This window comes from Labrus mixtus, chromosome 9 (assembly GCF_963584025.1).
Source record: "Labrus mixtus chromosome 9, fLabMix1.1, whole genome shotgun sequence".
Taxonomy (NCBI): Eukaryota; Metazoa; Chordata; class Actinopteri; order Labriformes; family Labridae; genus Labrus; species Labrus mixtus.
In genome coordinates, this window is record NC_083620.1 from 18,446,536 (window position 1) to 18,468,627 (window position 22,092).

At 41.3% G+C, this 22,092-nt stretch overlaps 1 protein-coding gene across 1 annotated transcript in view; it reads left to right on the forward strand.

The window, feature by feature from the left end:
* dph1 (diphthamide biosynthesis 1) overlaps window positions 1-21,470 on the forward strand; it is a 58,619-nt gene extending 37,149 nt beyond the window's left edge. Inside the window, exons 5-12 of the mRNA XM_061046647.1 lie at window positions 1,562-1,716; window positions 5,937-6,058; window positions 8,523-8,591; window positions 9,267-9,423; window positions 11,977-12,077; window positions 17,844-17,922; window positions 20,140-20,274; window positions 20,671-21,470. Coding sequence (XP_060902630.1) covers window positions 1,562-1,716; window positions 5,937-6,058; window positions 8,523-8,591; window positions 9,267-9,423; window positions 11,977-12,077; window positions 17,844-17,922; window positions 20,140-20,274; window positions 20,671-20,751 — 899 coding nt within the window. The 3' untranslated portion in view covers window positions 20,752-21,470. The remainder of the gene's footprint in view (window positions 1-1,561; window positions 1,717-5,936; window positions 6,059-8,522; window positions 8,592-9,266; window positions 9,424-11,976; window positions 12,078-17,843; window positions 17,923-20,139; window positions 20,275-20,670) is intronic.
* Window positions 21,471-22,092: the final 622 nt, after the last annotated feature.

Genomic DNA, 22,092 nt, shown 5'->3' on the forward strand with positions numbered 1-22,092 from the left:
GACGCGTTTAGTGTGTATGGGATCAAGTTAATTTTCCACAAAAATATACAAAATCAAAGAAACAATACAAATACAATTCTGAACTAAAGTTTTGATTTCATATAAAGAAGACATCTGGCAACACTGTCCCTCAAACCTGCATTCACTGATACTTACATATCTAGAGTAGTGAAGGCTGTCATTTACTGATTTTCCACACTCACAATCTTGAATGGAATCTGTTAGTACATATTGATCCGTCAATAAGCCAGTAAACCATGTTTTTTTATTTTTCTTGAGACAGAGATGTATAGCTGTGTAGAAGCACTGATGGGGCGAGTGAGTCCTGTCCGTCTCATTGACTGTGTCTCTGATTGCAGCATCTAAGTGCTCTCAGGCTACCATGCTAATGCGAACACAGATCGATGTCACTCTTCTTTGCCCTTTAGGTTTAGCGAGTGTCCATAAACAAGCATTGGACAGCTGTTAGTCTTTTTAACTCGACTCCTCCAACCCTTTTTAGCCTCATGATATATTTAACTCTTTGGTTTTTCACTCAACATGCAGCCTGTGGCAGAGCCCACCTTTTTAAACCCCACATCCATCTCCTGCTCTTCCCTCTGTGCTGAGATGTGAGCCCATTCATTACTGCTGCTGCCAGTTTATTGACAAGGCCCCCGCCCCCGCCCCCACCCCAAAACCTCCAAACACACTCACACACTCACTCAGAGTATCCTATTACTTTTTCCACTCTTCCTCTCTTCCATGACCTGATCTTTCAGAATTAATATACTACATTATTAAATCACTTACCTCTACCAACATATTGAATTTCAGTTTTAACCAGCCTACTTTAATGGGAATTTTTAATTTCGTCCTCCTGGTCTCCATCCTATCTGCCTTTTATTCCCAGTGAAAGACGTGTCTGTCTCAGCTCCTCCACCCATCTCTATTTGCTCTCTTTTTTTTCCCGCCATTTTTCATTCTTTTAGTCCCCTATTTGTCCCTCTCACGGCTTACTTAACTTGGTCATCATGTAAAGCTGCAAATGCTCATAAAACATCTCCAACATAATGAGCCATTTATTTGATCGCGACAAAAAAAAAGAAGCTCCTGAGCTTATAATTGAATGTAACACAAGAGGAAGACAAATTAAAATGACCAACGCCAACGATAATAAACCTTTCATATCTGTGCCCCCCATTCCTTTTGTTCGACCCTCGCCTACTTTTTCAGCCCCTAACTCAGCACGTCTCTCGCGTGGCGAGTTAGCGTAGTAAATGGCCTGTGAAATTAATGGCATTAACAGTGATCGCATGTGTCCCTCTCTTTCCCCTCAATAATTGAGGTCTTTGCATCAGTTCTTGCATTTGCTGGAGATTCACGCTGAATGAGTTTCAGTCAGATCACACGGTGGGCGCCTTCTGCAAGCTGAAGTATGCATGTCCTGTGCTACCCATATATTCCTGCACACGTGCTTCGTGTTAATGTTCGAGGCAGCATCAATAGTGTATATGCCACTGGCTAACCTGACATAACAGAGTGAATTATTCATCCGTTGTTCCTTTTTGCCTCCCTTTAGTCCCTATAGACTCCACAGCAGGTATAAAGATGCTCTACGTGTTTGTGGACATCCAGATGGACAACGGACACTTCCTGGACACGGTCAAGTTCAACTTCCCCCCTGGACAATCTCTGGCGCTCGTCAGCACTATTCAGTTTGTGGCAGCACTGCAGGTGATTAAACACCAGCTCTGTCTGAATTTGTGTGTGTGTTGTGTAGAAGACTCTTTTTGTGTGTGTGTATGTCAGAAAGAGCTGACGTAGAGTGATTCTGAATCTGAACCTGAATAGTCTTGTCACTTTTGTGTATTTCCTGTCTCTCTTTTAAGTGTTTTTTTATAGATACAGTATGGGAACACACACACGTATATATTTCTGTACTTTTCCTGTCTTTTATGAACAAGCTTGCACTCCAAACTTAAGCTCAGTTCAAGTGTGGGTTTGAGGAACCTGGCAGCGGTTATTTTTGATTTGAAAGGTGGAATGAACCTCGGAAGGCCTCTCGGTTCAGCGTCGTGCTTATCTCTGCTCTTTATATAAGCAGTGGCAGCATCTATAGCATTAAGGTTTAACATTTCACTCTGTAAATCTGTAATGTGTCTCATTTGCTGCACTCCGGGGGCCTTTCGCTAATGTAACCACTGTTATTTTTAAACCTCGCTCGGCATGTGGGTCATATTTAATGTGGGGTGTTTGTATATATGTATGCATGGTGTTCTGTTAGCATGTGTGCCTGTTTTTCAATCATGTCTTATGGTGTGTGGGTTTGCTGAGGTCACACAGTATGGGCGGGAGAAGCTGGGAGTTCACTGTGTATTCCCCGTGGACTGTCTTAAATTAGCCTTAAAACATTCAATTTATCTTTCCACCTCCAAGCACACTAACTCGTTATTTTATTTTCTGTTGTAATTGTTTGCTCTCTCATCTTCTCCCTTTACTTTAATGAAAGTAGGTGTTGGATGGGTTTCTTTTCTTGATTATGAAAGCGCTCTTTTTATTAGGAATGCTGATATTTCATGTGTATTTTTGATATTATGTTATACATATTTGTATTGTTTTTTAGTATAACCTGCTGCGTTGTAGACAGGGTCTTTGTCAGTGTCCACATCCACATATTTTACCCTGAGTGGCCACATTTGTCAAAATCAAAGTGTCATGCCCGGCCCATGAAGATTCACAGAAAATCACAGTTGCTGACCTTTCCCATTTTTTGCCTCATTGGCTTCTGTCAATCCTTCATCTTTAAATACAACACTTGTCCTTCTGCTCACATACAGCATTGCATATCTATCTTGTTTGCATCCATTATCTGTGTGCTTACAAAGCCTTCATATTTAAAAAAAAAAAAAAAAAAAAAAGTCACAAGAATTAAAATTCTAAACACATCAAGTGTAAAAGGAAATGCTGTATGGAAGCGATTAGTGATCAGAATTAAAATGATAAAGCTAATTTGAAAATTCAAATGCATTAACAGAAGTGCTTTTTCATTTTCAGAATATGAGTGTATTATTTGACTCAAAACTAATTTATCTAATTTGAATTTTAGTTTTCAACTTCAAAAATGCACATTCTTTGACTAAATTAAAATGAGGAAGAAAATGACATTTGCTTTTTCATTTTCAAAAAATGCCCCGCTAAATCTGTATCATAATTCAAATGAAAAAGCTCATTTTAAAATGAAAATACAGGAACAGAAACACGTTTTAATTTTCAGATTATAGGTGCATTATTCAACCTATATTTAAAATGAATATTCAGTCATCCAGTTTGCATTATACTTTCACTCTCTATGTATGCATATTGTATGACATAATTCAAATGAAAACAAAAAGGTCTTTGGCTTTTCGTTTTCAAACTTGCCGTGCTAAAAAGTGATCATAATTCAAACCAACTCGAAAACGAAATGGCAAAGTGGACGGCGCAGGAAAGTGACGTCAGACTCCAGCTCCCAGGCAGGCGAACGTAATATTTACAGTCTATGAGGCAAGCGGGCAGAACGCGCAGTACGATGGGTGGCGGGGTGAATCTTTAACACTAGGGCAGACTTTAGTTCACACTGTGATACAGGTGGTGATCGGAGTGTTTTTTTCAGCGCACACTGAACTTTCAGCGAGCATGACGCAGCAGTTTTATAACCCGAGCTGCCAAGTCTCACACGTGACACCATGCCCACTATCTTTGACTGTGAGAGTCACTCAGCATCTGCACGCCGTGAAATTCACACAGATGTGTCCTAAGACCGGTTTATTGATAGATTATAGATCACTCTCTTCTCTGCTTAACTTAATTACATTAAAAAAGATTATCGATTGAATTTTCTGTTTCAAATAATCTCTCCAGCTCTGTGCACAAAGTTTCAATGTCTCATCCTCTGTGCGTAATGGCACATAGTCTCCCTCTCGGCCGACTGTATGAGCTCTCTCTCCCTTTCAGAGGTTGTTTTGTAGTTATTAAAAGAATAATCAACTACAACGCTAAAATTGAATCAAAATAACTAGTTTGGAGCTTGTACCAGCATTAAAGATTCACCCCGCCACCCATCGTACTGCGCGTTCTGCCCACTCGCCTCATAGACTGTAAACATTACGTTCACCTGCCTGGGAGCTGGAGTCTGACGTCACTTTCCTGCGCCGTCCACTTTGCCATTTCGTTTTCGAGTTGGTTTGAATTATGATCACTTTTTAGCACGGCAAGTTTGAAAACGAAAAGCCAAAGACCTTTTTGTTTTCATTTGAATTATGTCATACAATATGCATACATAGAGAGTAAAAGTATAATGCAAACTGGATGACTGAATATTAATTTTAAATATAGGTCAAATAATGCACCTATAATCTGAAAATTAAAACATGTTTCTGTTACTGCATTTTCATTTTAAAATGAGCTTTTTCATTTGAATTATGATACAGATTTAGCAGGGCATTTTTTGAAAATGAAAAAGCAAATGTCATTTTCTTCCTCATTTTAATTTAGTCAAAGAATGTGCATTTTTGAAGTTGTAAACTAAAATTCTAATTAGATAAATTAGTTTTGAGTCAAATAATACACTCATATTCTGAAAATGAAAAAGCACTTCTGTTAATTCATTTGAATTTTCAAATTAGCTTTATCATTTGAATTCTGATCACTAATCGCTTCCATAATGCTGCCCCTTTTTCCCCCCCTCATAAAAACAGGAGCTCAGGCAAACCAAACAGAAAAAAGTTGGATGAGCCGCCTCACTGCATACATTTCAGGCTTGGCACATTTAGATGTTTATTAACAAGCAGGAAGTGACGGCTTAAATCAGTGTTATAAGATGAGCCTTAAGTAGAAAATGGGATGCCAGAGGAGTTTTTACACATTTAAGCATTTTATTGTAATTATTTTTTTTAAACTGAAGAGAATTTTAAATGTTTACCAAGAAATATTTTGAAAACACAAAATTATTTAAAGTCCATCCACTAAATAATAATATAGTTGAAGGTTTTATAAAAAGGAATACGTCATATAGCAATGAAAAAACTCAATATATTCAAGTACAAATGTGTGTGGTTCAATTAACAAAGATGGTAGATCCTGTTTTTTGTGAAGTCAATTCTTCATGGAATTAAAGGCAGGGTTAGTCATTTTCTCCAGAAACACTTTTTAAGATTTTGGTTGAAATTGTCTTTAGGTCCTGAAAGAAATTAATAATTCATGTGCTCTGAAAAAGGAAAGAAAATCCGTCATCTTTAGCAGTTGTAAGCCTATAAAAGTTCACGAGAAGAAATACGGAAGCGCCTCTTCTATTCTTGTTCCACTAATAAAAGACCAAGGGCTGACCACGCCAGTACAGTTTTCAACTTTTTATCAGACATTATTCTCGATAAGAAGTACTTATAATAAAAGTGTTGAGCGACAGCAGTGAGAAAATTGTCTTCTCGTATCACAACAACGGTTTATATATCCGCGCTCTTGCTCGTCCTCTTCCGGTTTCCCCTTTTTGGAATGACGTTTACAGAGTCCCACCGCCTGCTGGCATGGACAGTTATTACCTATCGCGCATGCGCAGAACGTACGTGGTGGTTGACCGTCGGCTGCCGTCTTTGCATTGTGTTCTTATGCAACTCTTTGGCCAAGACAAAAGCCGTCGTGCGCCAACGCCACAGGTGGCCTTCGTCGCCACTAGTTGTCTGCTTGGTGTGTAAAGAAAATTACCATCCACACCTTTTTTTTTTTTTTATCACTATTAATACCTACTTGTGTGTCTTGAAAGCCTTCTAAGAGTAACCAATAGTTTTTCGCATAGATTTCCTTTTGGAAAGCAATTCCAAACCTGTGGCTACTCCAGAAAACAGGAATGTGTTGATGTTGAACTGTCCAAACATACAAATCCCTCATTATCTCGTCTCCCTCCTTCCTCCATGCTGTAGGCTGTGAGTGCTGCTCTCAAGCTGGAGTACGATGTGCTGGTCCCGCAGTGTCGACCTCTGTCACCAGGAGAAATTTTGGGCTGTACCTCCCCTCGCTTGGACCGCCATGTGGATGCTATCATGTAAGATACTTTTTTTCCTCCTGTCTGCCACATCACAGTTTCAGCCCATGGTCAAACCGGCGATTACTCATCCTCACCCCCTTCTCCTAGCAGCTACCATAACAATGTCTTCTATGACCAGATCCATCCACACGACTCAGGGAACAATCAGTATGACATCACCACAATGTGCAAGGCTTCTAATACATTCAGCAGGAAACAGGCAGATGCAGATACAGGACAGAGGCTAAAAATACCTTCACACTGTGTTAAGCCAGAAAGGCAGACCACTTTTAAACAAACCACGACACATAAAAAAAAGCTGTGTGGGTTTTCATTTCCCAATCATTTCCTACAAATGGAAGAAACAAAAGAAATCCAGGAGGAAGCTGCACGTGTCCTAAAATACTTTCGATTCTGCATTTTATGTACATCTATATAAATGTAGTGCAAGTGAGACTATCAAAGTGATGCGTATCCTGCCTGTTCTGCAGGGAGGAGAGCTCTCTGGCAAACTAACAGCGTCAGGCAAATAAACAACACCTCCGCAGCCACTTTCTGTCCATACAGTACATCTGGTGCGGCTCTTCAGTACACACCGCCCTATGCTTTGTGGTGCACACGGAGTTGAAGTAATTCCCTGGGTATTATTATGTCTAGGTGCATCACCCCTTATATCTGATTAGTGCGTATCTAGCGTTAGTCCATGTGATTAAAACCTCCAGAGCTCGGGATTAAAACGGCTAACAAGAACAAGATTTGCTGTATGGGTAAGCTTGGCAGTATGGGACAGAAACAAATGTGTGTGTGTGCATGTGTGTGTTTTAGTGTGTACATGTGAAAGTAGAAGAGTTAAGGTTGTTCTTCAACTTCTAATCCAATGTGCGTTCTCTTTGATGTGTATACGGTTCGGATGGTAGAGGGAATCGATTAGGCTGCCTGAGAGTTGGTACACTTCTTTAAATCTCTCTCTCTCTCTTTTGCTTTCTCTCCTTAGAAAAAGGCCCAGTCTCCCAAACTTAAATTTGGAAGAATGGGCCATTAATCCGAATGGAAGAAGTATTTTATTATGCTCTGACAGCTGCCTCCCAATCTTAATTTCAGAGTCCCCCCCTGTTTTAACAAGCTTTCTTTGACTTCAACAAATGTCAATTAAGGTTTTCAATCATGTGATTTTTGTCCACTTTTACTGCTAAAGCAGGACAGAGTGTGCTCCTTTTAGCAGTGTAGGCTTTTTTTTCATAACCTTGGAAAGTAGAATAAATTCAAATGTAACATGTGACATGTTACATAAATTCAAAATGAGTCAGCGTTCCAATATGTTACTTTTAATTGCATCTCTCTTAAACTTTGAGGTACTCGAGCGTTCTGGAGAATGGGTCTGTGTGTATAAGTCTTTGAGGTCTGACTTGAGGCTTAAGAAAAGGCCTGGTGTGTCTCATTTCTACAATGAAGGGAAGTATTTTCTAAAAGCTTAAAAAGTGCATGAAAAGAATCATAAGCTGTCAGTAGCCTCCACTTTGTCTCAGTCGTATAAGACCATTAGGAAGAATATGAATGTATAGAGACTTAGTTCCATAACGCATAGATGCACTGCTTCACCATAAAAGGAAGATAACTTTTATAAAGAATAATAGAATATGGATGTCAGGACTGTGATTACAGGGAAAGCACTCCAGGCTCTTAAAGCTACAGAGAGCTGAGGACCAGCTTGGCTGAAGTGCAGCAGACTATTTGTTCTGAACATAATTATATGAAGGCCTTGGTTGTTGCTTAGCAAAGCCAAGAGAAGCCGTCCCTTTGGGTACATTTTGTGTTGTACATTCACTGTCATACATGACTCACACACACACACACAGGTATAGGCAGGCATATGTGTACTTTCACACAAACACACACTTGCTTTTTTTTAAGTCTTAGCTAGACATATCTCCAGGTAGCCTATGTGGCAAACCACCCCATGACCTGGTCCAAGCTGCCTCTACTGTAAAGCTGACTAATTAGTAGGCTTAATTGCCTGCCCTCTCTCAGTAGGCCTACTGAGACCATAGATTAATGAGTAGGAGGACTGACCTGAGCCCACCTAAAGTAACAGCAGGACTCTTCTCAGCCTGACCCTGAGAGAGGGGGTTTACTGTGCTTTCAGGCGCCTACAAGCCCCTCTGTACTTATGGTTTGGTGAATTCCCAAACCAGAGCCCGGTTTAATCGGGAGGGCTTGCATTTGTCTGTAAACAGCATGCTCCAGCTGTTGGGGTTACGTTCCCCGACAGCATAGATGAGCAGACCCTCCGCCTCAGGCCCTCTGCCTGGTAACGCTGATGTTTTCTTTTAGAAGGCTGCAGAGATGAATGGATAGATGAATAGAGCAAGAGAAACAATATTTGTTATGGTTGCTAGTTAATTCTGATTGTCTGGGGGGTTTTCTGGAGAGGATTATTCTATTTGTGCGTTCTAACATTGAATTGATTCGTCTTTCTTTATAGTTATCTTGGAGATGGAAGATTTCATCTGGAATCAATCATGATCGCAAACCCTGATATCCCTGCCTACAGGTACTGTGGCTCCTTTTTTAATCCAATACTTTTGAGTCACTGTAATGAATAGCTGAGCTCATCAACATAATGTTTGTTATAATCCATTGACCTCAGTACTGTTCACACAATTTGAGAGCAACAGGTAGTGGTATGGTGTTAGGACTGCAAAATATGGATATGGTAGTCTTACAAGAAAAGTGAGACATTTTACAAATATATATATATTTAACAACAACAGATCATTAAGATTAAGAATGATTATGCATAGGAGAGATATTTTTAAAGCTAATATAATTGGAATAAATTACTGTCAACAGTAACCCTGTTATTGTTGTTTCTTGATGCTATTTGGTGAGGAGGCAGATCTGTATTCATCTTGTTTCTATGCAAAATCAAATCGTGTTGTTATGGACATACACACTGCCACACATATCGCGGGTCTCTCTCATAAACAAGGTTCTAATCTCAAGAGTACTCATTGCGCCAAAGAAAAGCAGATTAGTTGTTTAGAAATACCTCGTATTTTTCCTTAGATACACCAACTCCCGTCATACTTGATGACTTTTCATGATTTGATTTTTTTCATCTTTTCTTGCACTTTCTTCCTCAAGACATTTACCTGAGTGATAGATTGTTATGTGTGAAATGCATTCACAGCTTTGTGTCTATTCCTCTTTTTGTATGTGCTGGTAGATATGACCCCTACAGCAAGGTGTTCAGCAGGGAGTACTATGACCATGAGGCCATGCGAGCCTTAAGGCTCAAGGCTATCGACACGGCTCGATCAGCCCAGAGATGGGGCCTGATCATGGGCACGCTGGGCCGACAGGGCAGCCCAAAAGTCCTGGAGGTAAGAGTCTGAATCCTCATTTCAACAGTCTGCATGTCCTGAGGCCACTGTGCAATGGCTTGTAATATTCATCAATGTGAGCTTCTCTGACAAGTGCTTTGGTGACATGACAGACTGATGGAACAAGCACTGGGAGCTTGTTATTTCACATTTAGGATGATGCAACTCGTAATAACTCCTACCCTTGAATCTACTGTTGGCCTCAAGGTTGGCTGCATTGAAGTTACTGCTAGATCTGTGAAATGATTTCCTTAAATCTAACATTAATGAGAGCTATTAAAGCATGACCAAATGTTTAAAAGTTGTAACCATACTGGTCAAAATCCAAGCTCTTCCTCTTTGAAAGCTTTTCTTATATTTCTTTTCTTTTACATCTCAAAAATGATTTAAAACATGAAGTAGAATTTTTCTTGAACACTATGTGCATGCTAGCTTATGTTCCAATAGGCAAAAACAGATAAGTGGGAAACTCTTTGAAGTACAGTCTTGCAGGCATTAGCATACACACAAGTCTGTCCCAGTTATTAATCAATGGACCTAAAGGCCCTCTCTGGTCACCCCTAACCCACAGCTGCTGCTCCTCGGGCTGCTTACCCCGCCACTGCTTGCTATATATCGGTCTAATATTGTATTTATACAGCAACTGTCTGTCAATTACCATCTTGACTTCATTGATTGTAATGGATGTTTGGATAGTCAGTACACATTTATAACTTTTTTTTTTATGAAGCCCTTATCCCATTTGTAAATGTCAAAACTTGAAAGATTATGTAAAGCATTGAAGTAAAAATGTCAACCAGAAAGCGAAAAAGCTTCATTTTCAATATTAGGATAGGATCAATGGAAAAAAGGGGGATTTGAATAAAGTGCCAACCAGCTTTCCCATATTGATTTGTGGAGATTACGATGTATTCCGTCAGATAACCTCTCAGGTATAGCTGATCTGATAACAGCGCTGTTGCAGAAATGTCTCATGATACTCCCAAGTTGATATCAGTTGATATCAGCAGCCCTCATACCTTTATCTCACTGCAGGAACATTGCTGGGTTTTTGTCACCTGGTTTGGCTGCCTGCTGTATCCCTGAATAACATTTTGGTCCAGGTTCCAGTTCCATTTTTTTTAAAAGGCAGAGTCAATCAGAAAGAAGAGCTCCTTGAACTGGCCAGCTTTTATGGATGTTAGACCAAGCACGGTGTCTGGGCTTGTACCCAAGGGGCCCGGGAAAGTAAAGTGGGGCTGGCCCTTTGTGGTCCCACTCCCCTCTAAGGTGCATTGGTAAATGGAAGGCAAAGCTCAGATCCTTGGTGTGCTGAACTCATACTAAGGAAGTTGGACCCCCTTCTATACACAACACCAGTTCTAAAGCCAATCGTCTGGCTGATGCCAAGCAGTTATTGGAAAGCTCATAATTCCCTTGCTGAGCACAACTGGGTTAAATGTTTCCCTATAGAAAATAAAGTATACATCTGGATGACTATTCTACAGAGAGCAAGGCACTCACTGTTGTTTGCTTAGCCAATTGTTGAACCTCAGATCCAGAAGAACCAAATCAAATCAATTCCTGTTCGTCAAACAATGGACCAGACCTTGCATTGCAAGGGAGATGTTCCATATTCACATATATTCTATGTACTTGAAGGTTATTAATGTCCCAAATATGCTTATATATGCTATATGCTCAAAACCTTTACGAGTGGAGTGAGAGTCGTCATCATTTTCTCAGCAGTGAGTAAAATGAGTGTTCAATGGGAGTTGGAGAATACTCTGCCTGAAATAATGTATTCCTTTCTTTGGGTTGGGTTTAAATTGCCACCTTAAGTGAAGGTTAAGTATCACTTGGCCTTGTTTGTAGGCAAGTGTTGTATAAGATCGACAGCTGGTTTGGCTTCAAAGTAATGTAGATGTCTGCTGGACATTAGTGAAGATCTTGATCAGAATAACTACCTTTTCCTAAAGGATTGAAGGAACCCAAAGTAAACCTTGTTCATTTTGTGCATTGGCACATATTGATCAAATTAAAAGATTCATTAGCCGTGATAAAGGTAAAGCGTAACCCATAATCTTGAAAGCATCCAGTTAAGTTGGTTCCCCATACGAACCAGATGGTCCCCTTTGGAGGTGTTCTCTCCGATGCCAACTGGAAGGAGGCCGAGAGGACATCCCAAGGGGACAACACACTCCATCTGGCCAGGGGATGCCAGAAGAAGCTGGAGGTCAAAAGAGAAAGGAAAAACTCCCTGCTACCTTGCTTTAATTGCTGTAACCACCCTTGAGACTTGAGTAAGCCTCCTGGAAATTGATTAAATATGAGACCATAGAAGCTGGAAACTGCATTGAAAACTCTTCCTGCTTTCATTGTTAATAGAGCTAAAACCTGTGGACAACCTTGAATTATAGGGTTGTACCTGTGTGGGTGTACGTCATTGGTTGTGATTTATTATGTACATCACTTGATAAAGTGCAGTTTTATAACCCTATGGAGAAGTGTGTTTGATGTGTGGAATGAAAGCGTTTTCTTTGGCCCCTTACATTTTCTTCTTTCTCTTCCCAGCACCTAGAGTCAAAGTTACAGTCACACAGCAAGTCTTTTACTCGAGTTCTCCTGTCGGAAATTTTCCCCAGCAAGCTGGATCTGATGCCAGATGTGGACGCGTGAGTATTAAGATATACTTATACATACATTATTGCACTCTGAAGTCAAGGACTCTTGAATTGAATGAATCAGAAATACTAAGCCATGGTGGATAAATATAAGTGATAGAACTTTTGAAATATATTTTGTTTTGTTTGCCATTTTTTGCTACAGGATATGGTTGTAGAGCACAGATCAATGAGTCGTTTTTAGGTTCTTGGTGTATTTGGTCAAAGGGTAAATCTAGAAGTTATTATACAGTGAATGAAATGCTGCCTGGAGAGCCAAAATTCTCAATTCTCAATTCAAAGTTTATTTCTTAGTTTTGTCCACTTAATTCCATGGATTTCTGCCACAATGAAGTTAAAATCACAGGTGTCTTCAACACGTCAACTCAACAGTTCTCCATTTTGGTCTTTTTTTCTTCATTGGCAAATTGTATTATCACAACCCTTTCTTGTTTTTTTTTTTTTTAAATGCCTTATTGATGTGTTCACATCGTGGCCCTTAGAGCAACTGTGAGCAACAGCAAGAAATCAAATGAAAGCCTCAGTCATCAACATTTGAAATGTATTCTGTAAGCATCATTGCACATATAATTTCAGAGTCGGCATAATTTGCAAGTTCAGTGTCTAACAAGAAGTGGACAAACAGTAGCACAGAGTGTGAAGGCTCATAAACAAAATTGGTATTCATGCCTTGGTGGGACCATGGTTTTTGTGTTTGAAGCAAAAACAAATTGTCCAGTGTACTGAAGGCTTGATACGCTTCACTCAGATTTGACACACCAGACAGAAAACATTTTACACACGGATGATCTATTCAAAGGCTTATTATTCATTCTGTAATGGCAAGAAGGTCAGAGTAGAATAATGGCTGTAAAAAGATGTAACCTTGCCCTTGTTCTTTTTAAACTTACACTCTAACTTCATATTCATGTAAATCCTCTTAACATGAGTGTAACAATATGTTGTGTTGCCTCAGCCCAAGGAAGCTGAACGAATGAATACCACATATAAACACTCCCCTTACAAATTGTGAAATAATCAGTGAAGTGTGACATTATTGATGCACTCATGGAACTTGTCATTAATAGATTCCTGATAATTACAATGGGAGGGCGCAGTTTACTCTCTGTACTCATTACTTTCTCAAAATGAGAATGAGCCCAAGTTTCTTCAATTAAATATCGAGTGCTCAGGCTTCTCGTAGGTGCAGCTCCTCCGATGTGTCTGACCTCAAAGCAGAAGAACAGAGGTGCAGATGGACAAGGGTTTAGTGAGACACTGATGTGCAGCAGCAGCACCAATCACACTCACAAAGGCACAAACACACAAGCTCCTCACAAACCCGCAGATTGGCCTCTCGCTGTGAAGTAATGAGAGGTGTGATGTGTGAGGGAGGAGTGGGTGAGAGAAGGACAGAAGGTCTGAGAGAGATTGAGAGGGAGTTTTGAGTGAGAGAGAGAGAGAGAGAGATGCAGAGGTAGAGAGTTGAGGGGGCTGTGTTTGGAAAGCGAGCGATCACGGTAAAAGCCGTTTTTTTTCTGAGTTTCTTTGGCTCTCCTCTACGGACTGACGTATGAGTGCAACTCTGAAATTATGTAAGTCAGGCACGATTCAGCCAACCAAAACAAACCCTCATTACAGAACAAAAAAGCTTTTCAACAAGGTGAAAACAAATGTTTGAATACAAAATGAAGGGCCCGTGGTGTACATAAACAATATTATCTTTTGTACACCCCATCCAGTTTATTAGTACACCTAGCTAATTAGCTCCCCATTCATAAATATATATTTAGTCCACTCTTGTTTATATAACTCAAGTTTTACAGCCCAATACAATACAGTGGAATTTCATTTAATGATGACACATACTACATCCACAAAAATGACCATGACATTTAGTCAGAAACCGTTTGAAAAAGAATGCTAAGCAGTTATGATTTTGTATTGTTGGAGGCTATGCCTGAGTATTTTGTGAGAGTTATCCATTAAAACCCATACAAATCTTCCTGTGAGGAGTTCAAACTGGTTCTAAAACACTTAATGTCATACTGAGGCTGCTTTATGACCTTTTAAAAAAATATAGCCTTAACTATTGCTATATAGATATTTCTAATGCCCGTCACTGGAACACAGACCCAGGAGCCTACATTTCCTCCCGTCTAAGTCTAAAAGAAGCAGGAAGGGACTTTTCTGCAGAGAATGCTGCATGCATCAAAAAGGCAGGACCAGCAGAGAGATAAAATAAGAAAATTGATCAAAGAAATGATCAGTGACATCGAAGGCATACAGGTCCTCCTGAATCCCCTGTTTTCCTCCTAGACATGTATTATACTATGTTTGTATTATCTATGAAATTACATCTCGCAGGTGTTGCGTTGTTGTCCCCACAGGTCATGGTTGACATTACTGTATTTGGCTTATAACATAATAATATGTCATAGGCTACTGCTACTAAGCCTTATCTTACAATTCTAAAGACACACCTATCAACATCTTAATCAGCATTAATATAACAGAACAACTATACATATTAACTGTAGGCTTTACTGGGAGTATGCACAGAGCTAATACATCCTTTTTTTTTTTAAGTTTCTCAGTTGTTATTTTTCAGTTATATATAAATGACATTGTCACAAATAGATACTTCATCACATTGCTATGGATCGCACACAGCTGTGTCTAAAAAAGAAATACATAATCACAAGTCTTTCTATCCCTCTCTTCAGAAAACAAAGGCACAGGCCTCCTGGATCAAAATCTTGACGACACCTGGCGTTCCCCTTTCAGTTCATGGGCCTGCAATAATTGACTCAAACAAAAGTTCCTCCTGGCTGTTTGAGTTTTTTCCTCTTATTTATTTTTTAACTCTCCGCTTAGAGTAGTGTGTAAGAAGGCAGTCATCCTGCATGAACTCCAATAGACTTTACAAACCACCATATGCTTTAAGCTGTGTTTAATCTGTGTTTAAAGCGGAATATAAGGAAAGAGAGAGCAGGAGATTGAGAGATAGACGGTGGGGTGGTGGAGGACACATTAGTGCTCAGCACCAGCCGACACAGCACACTGTGCAGAACCCACCCTCGGGCTTTCTCTGTCATTAGACACACACATACTCGCTCATATAAAGAGAGAGACACCATTAGCATATGCTCTTAAGTGTGTAATTAGGCTGTCCCCAAGCAAGTTTTAAACCATTGTACTGATATCTGAACACCACACACACTTATCTCAACTAGAGCATAAATGCCACCCGGTGCAGTGCAGGCTTTCATCTTCCTGTTTGAATTTTTTATTTTTGACTCAATTGAAATGAAAATGTTTGTTTTATTCAATTGAGTGTGCCTTCAGAGATGAGCACTTCTCGTTTGGTTTTTTTTCTGCTGCGTTGAAAGGTTAATTGTTCTTGCTTCTGGCGGGTCAAGATTGTGTGTGTAATTGAAGCGAAGCCGTGCAGGTGGAGGTCTCACCAACAGTGTCAGGGTGTAATGGGCCACAGCAGGAAATGCAGCGAGGCCATCGCTCGGACTAGAACATTGCCGAGCAGTGACAAAACTACGATCTCTTTATGTATCACTGCAAGCATCCTTCTTCTCTAATCCTTGTAGGTGTCTTTGTGATGAAGGATTTTACTTTCTGCTAAGAAATCTGATCATTTGAGAGGGGAAGAGACCAGGTCGCTACCAAACCTGTACTCTTAAATTCTTTATTTCTGCTGAACTCTGTCTGTGTAATGCACCTATTTTATTTCCTTTCTCTTTGTACCCCTGCACTGCATGATTTGAGTTATCCACTGCGCTGGCTAGATTGAAGGCCAGATATAAGGTGGAAGTACAATACCTGGCAAGACGCACCAGAGTTTTACTGAACTGCACAGTTCAGCCTGTCTCAGCGCTAATATTAGAAAAGTCCCTTCTGGTTCTATGTGCCAATCAGCTATCAGCTCCTTTGGGGGGGGCATCCCTTTTATGCTTATTGTCTCACTTTCCTCTCAGACCTTGCTCTTGGTATCAGCTCTGAGCATTTCATGTCGGTGTCTCTCTTTGCTTATTAAACACCCTCCTTTTTTTGTTCCACTCTTTTTTTTTTTTTTATCTCATTCTACAAATAGACACTCATACGTGTGGCAGACACGCAAACACATGCTGCTTGCTCACACAAATTCATACTCTCAGTACTCCCCCTCTGTAATTACTTCTTTCTCACTGTGTATTTGGACCAAGGCGGTTTTGATACATGTGTTACGTTAACGGGCTCCAGTTATGAACAGCAGTTGATGGACTTAAAGGTCATTTTCCAGTTTCCACATTTCCATCTCTACTCAGCAAACATAGGTCAGAGGAAGTTGGTGCTCGGTGCAAATATGTCTGACTCAGCTGGCTTTCAAATTAGAAGCATGAATAAGAATTCACTCTTTCTTTTTTCTTCTTTTTTTTTTGCAAAAAAAGAGTGTTATTTGAAAATGAGAAAATGCCATGCTTTTGCCTAGAGGGGTTTGAATGTTTCTGTGACAGAAAGCAGAGTGGAGCGAGAGTCAACGGTGCAATCAATTTTGCAGTTAGAGAAAATGTGTGTAAGTTGAAAATTGAGGAAAAGACAGATGGGGATTTTGACGCAGAAGGCATGAAAGTATTCAAGCGATTACGGCAGAACTTTTTTTTTCCCTTTATGTGTGTCACATGCATGCCTCCAGACGCTTAAATCTAAAACAGATGTAGTCTTATTGACATTTACCTACTTCTAACATTATCTCTGGGGCTTTTTTATGTGCACTGCAGCTCAGTTCATATTTGTCAATACTTCTGATGGAGCTCCATCATTAGCATTAGGGACAGGGGAGGGTCCGCTCCCTCAGTGCAGATGCGGCCGTGGATAGCATTGATCTGTAAAAGCTAACCCCAATAGCCCCTGCAGCTCCTCTGCGTCTCCATTCTCCCATTGTTCATTTTTCCCCCTCCAGCTGTTTACATCCACTCCCTCCGCTTCGCTCTTTCATGCATTTTCCAGAGTAAACACTTTTTCTCCCTGCCAATCTTCCTCCCCTCTTCTTCTTCTTCTGTTCTCTTTTCTCCTCTTGCTCATGCCTCTTCAGCCCCTCTTTTCCCTCTTTTTTTTTTTTTTGACTTCACTTTCCCTCTCTTTCTCAGTATCGCTGTATATCTGTGTCCTTCCCTCTCTTTCTTCTCACCCACCCTTTCTCGACGCATTTCTCGCATACACAGCCCCCCCAAACCTCACCCCCACCCCCCTCTCCACCACCCTGTCTGCCAGCTATGTAGGCTACCTCCGTTGAGACCGGGCTGGTGCAGGGTTTTTTTTGTTTTTTTTAATTCACACTCACCTAACCTCTCCCTCTTTTTTTCTCACTGCATTTCTTCTCTTTTCACCGCTTCTCACTTCTTTCCCCCTGTTTTTCTATTTATGCCTCCTGTAACAAGTCTACACCCCCCCCCCCCTCCTTTCTGACCCTCCTCCCTCTCTTTCCCACCTCCTTTCACTTGCTCACTATGCATTCAGACTGTGTAGCTGTAGCCGTCTTTAGAGCTGTTGCAAATCAGGACAGATCTCTCCAGCAGATGCTGGCGATCAGGAGGAGGGAGGTTCCCCCCTGCAAGAAAAAAAACCCCAGTTGCATCACGTATCCAACTGCAGATGTGCCCCGCCTGCCTAATAGGATCTCGATCTGTAGCCCTCTCTGACCGGCTCTGTTTTTGCACGCCTATTTGCTCTCACTTATGGATGCACGTTTGAGCGCAAATTTGCACCTCCTCTCTCCTACAGGTGGGTCCAGATCGCTTGTCCACGCCTCTCTATCGACTGGGGCACAGCCTTCTCCAAGCCCCTGCTGTCCCCGTATGAGGTACTTATCATCTCACAGCTGTCACTGACTTATCAGGGTAGACTCATGCATTGCACTCACACACAGACACACCTGCAGACCTGCGATTGAAAGAAAGTCTGTGTGATTTTGTTTCTGACTTATCAAGGCCTGCTTGTCCCCCTGTCTTTCAATCTCTCCCTCCATCCATTGCACACAAACGCACACACAAAGCAGCATCAACAGAAGACGGGCCCCCCCTACTGGCTAGTAGAACACACACACCCCTCCCCTCCCTCTTCTGCAGCTGTCTTGTTTTTCTAAAAAAAAAAAAGAGAGGAGATAGATTGAACACCAACCCATAAAGATCTATTTCAAAGCAAGTGTTTGTTTTCTGCTGCAGCTGCTGAAGCCCCTCTGTGACGTTTTTGGCTGTTCAGACTTATCATGTGTCTCCGCTGGTTAACACCTGATGACGACATTTAATTGAGTCCACGATTGTCTACAAAGATTTGCTACTGATTTGAATCCCTGTGAAATGGCTGCGAGGGGAATTGCGGTCATGAATATTGACTCTTGATTTGGAATGGCTCGCTGTTTTCCTCCGACTACATATCTTTATGCCCCTCTTGCATTGCAGGAAGAGGCCATTGAGAATAATAATAGCATCCACCTTGGCAGAGAAAGTGATGGTTATGTGGTACTGTTTCTGGCAGAGGTCTATAAGTTCAAATTCACAGCTATTTGGAAACAGTGTTTGTGCATTAGAAATAATATGCAGCCACACTTACGTCCATGCAGTATGTGTGTGGTTGAGATGAGTCTTAATTCACTCTCATCTCATACCTATGAGCGCTATACGTCTCAGTGCGTCCTGCTTTTTCACTGTGGCATTTACAATGAAGATGAAAAAGAGCCAAAGGGAGGGTGGGGCCAGCAAGGAGAAGGGTGGATGGTGTGTGTTGGGGGGGAGGCATTTATTTTCAGTGCGTCTCATGTTATATTTATAGTCAATAAGACACACTTGGCTCTCCTGTCAGAGCAGGGATTAGCAGGGGAAGCTAGCTTCAACACAGAGAGAGAGAGAGAGAGAGGAGAGGAGCAGAGTGTGGGGTAAAAGCTAAAGAAACGAGAGGAGGGCAGAGGCTAGGAGGAAATGAAGAGAAATCTGGCAGAAGGGACGATGGGGAGGAAAGAGAGGGGGAAAAAACACTATAAAAGATTTATCCCAGTTTAAGGAAATTAAGTAAACCCATATACTATTTTTTCTATATCTGGATACAGAGGGGAAAAGACATGTTAATATTTCAAAATACCTCGAGGCACATACTTAGACATGTTATACAAAAAAAATTGTCGAGCATTTTGGTTACTCTTGAAACATGCGGGTGGGGGGGGGGTGTAAGCGACATGCTGTATCTTTATCTTTACTGCTCTTGTTTTCATCCTTCAGATTAGTTTTCCTTGTTAATATGAAGACATGTTAAATGGAATTTTTCCTTCCCCTGTTTTTTTTTTTGTTTTTTTTGTAATGATTCAGCCTGTGTGTAAGAAAACAGTCCTGTCAGTGTTTCTACAACTATCATGATAAAATACAGATGCTACACACAAGCTGTGTAACAGTGACAAATCATGCCCCCACACTTACTAACTGTGCTGTTCATGTTTGCTTTGATCTCATCTCAAGTGGATCGAAAGATTTTTGCTTTTGTTAGTTTTTATATTCAATTATGTCGCCGTCGTCGTGTTTTCGCACGTGATCTAAAATATCCCATATTGTAATAACTGAACTTAGCTTTTAGAGTATAAATCATTTGAAAGATGGAGGAGCAAACTGACAAAATGTTTTGTTCTGCTCTCTTGTTTATTCATCTGTTCAATCATTGAGCTGCTCTTTCTGTCATTCGGAATCAATATTCACACACACTTCTCCTCCATATGGAGCAGTCTGCACTTATGTCACAGCACTGCCATGCGAGTGCTGTTGCTCTCCTGCAACAGCTGTTGTGTCGTGCTGTGCAGCTGCATAGGGATAACATGACAACTCTGCCTCTTATCCAACATTGATATTATGACACCTGTCTTGTCTGTTGTTGTCTTCTCATCATGCTGCGGCTTCCTGCTGCTTGTTTACCCCAAAACATTCCAAATACGAGATAGAAACAGCAGAATCATGCACCGTAGCGCCTCATACAAGTAGGCTGGTGTTACACTTTCAGGTTAGTGAGATGAATTATTTGTGGTATCGCTGTCTCTCAGGCAGCTGTAGCTTTGCAGGAGGTTGGCTGGAAGGAAGTCTACCCCATGGACTTCTACTCCAATCAGAGCCTTGGGCCGTGGACCCCCAACCACCCTGACCACCAGCCTGCACGGACCACTCGCAGACAGAACCAGGTGAGCCGGTGTAGGAGATAAAAGAGCCAATGAGGGAGGGAAAAAGAGAGGAGGGGGGAGAGAGAAATCTCACAGAGTGAACCCTCTGAGAGTGTTCAGCATGTGTTTTATGACTTTTATCAGGATGTCACCACACTGACACCAAGTGGCACGATGAAAGCAAGACATGTATTCAGACACCTCTGTAAGGCGTGGCTGTGACCTTGACCTTGATGTGCATCATATAATCCTTATTTATTCAAACCATTAAAAAAAGAGACCCCTAGACGTGCAGTTAATTGATGTGTGAGAAAACACTCCTCAGAATGCATAATGCCCCACATTACCACTAATCTGTCTGAGGGTAGGTACTGTCACTATTCCAACTGTTAATGCTATCCAACCGCCCGCCTGCAGAAACAAGGCTCGGAGCCAGCCCTTCCTCCCAAGCAGTGTGGGCAGGACCAGTGCACCCCCTGTGGCTGTAAAGGGGAATGACACGGAAGGAGCGGCGCTGCGTGGGTGTGGCTCGTCTCGTGCCTGCCAGTGCCTCTGTAATGGCTGGAGGGGGGTCAGACCAGAGGAGGAGGAGAGCGGGTATGTGTCCAGACAGTCTATCAACAGAGCAGAGCTAAAGCCAGAGGAAGCCGTGAGCCGCTCCTCAAATGGATTACCAGCCATAAATAATCCCTCGTCTCACAGCACAGCCGATCAAACCAAATTCATTGCTCTTATTCACGTTCTCCCTGCATGGGCTCTGAGCTCAAAAAAAAAAAAAAAATGCATGCAGCTGAGAGAATAGCCAGCTCTTTTATGAGCTCATTCTTCAAAAAAAATGTCCCCATGAAGGAGACACTTCCTCTCGCTCTGTGAAAATGGAGTTCTTCCTGCACAGGAGAAGCGGCCGGGCCTTTCTGTAATGGAGACACGCTTTATGTTATTGTTAGGGAGAGAAAGTGTGGGATGACCTTGCGCACATTGTATGGAATTTAAATATGTGTAGATGTGGGAGGCTTTGGTCCAACTTATCCTTGGATAGAGCTCTGACACATTTGAAATGTAGTTGATTAAAAAAGTTTTATGAAGCACTTTTACATTATCTTACTTTTTATAAGATAATTATTCAGATTTTTGGATGATGATGATGTAATGCATTGTGACAAAAAGCTTACTCTGTCTTTTTATCTTCTGAAACAATAAATCAAACACAAAAATCTCGTTATTTGGATGTTTTTTTTCATGAAATGATTTTAATGCTGGGAGGGGTATGAATCCTCGATGTGTGCAGCGCCAGTCACGACTGCTCTCCATCCTCATTATTTATTGATGGTGGAGCCTGTCAATAAATAAATAAATATAAATGAACACTATTGCTGCTTCGCCTGCCACTGAAGAATATGATTGACAACAGCGCAGCGTGGCCTCGGCCGATCCAGAGAACCTGTGAACCTCCCCCAGGTTGCAGCACATTCTCTCAGGTGAGTGTCATCTTGTGTGAGTTTTCTTGTTTCTCTTCAACTACCAGGCAGATCCTTCCTCTAGTTTCGCATCTCCTTGGCAACAGAGGCCGGTGTGATTCTGCACGTCCCGCCAGTTGTCCATGTGTCTCAGGATGTTTCTCACGTGTCCAAGTAGCGGCTGTCATTTTGAAGAGCTCAGTGTTCACTACAATAAAGTGTGTGATTTAGGTAGCTGAGCTCCCCCACAGCTGATAATTGATTTCGTTTTTGGTGCACACTGTCAGGGAGGAGGGAGTAATAAGATTCATAAATCATTTTCCCTTCTCATTTTAAGCGTGCAGTGTTTAACCTCATTTTTAGATATGCACACATACCTTAC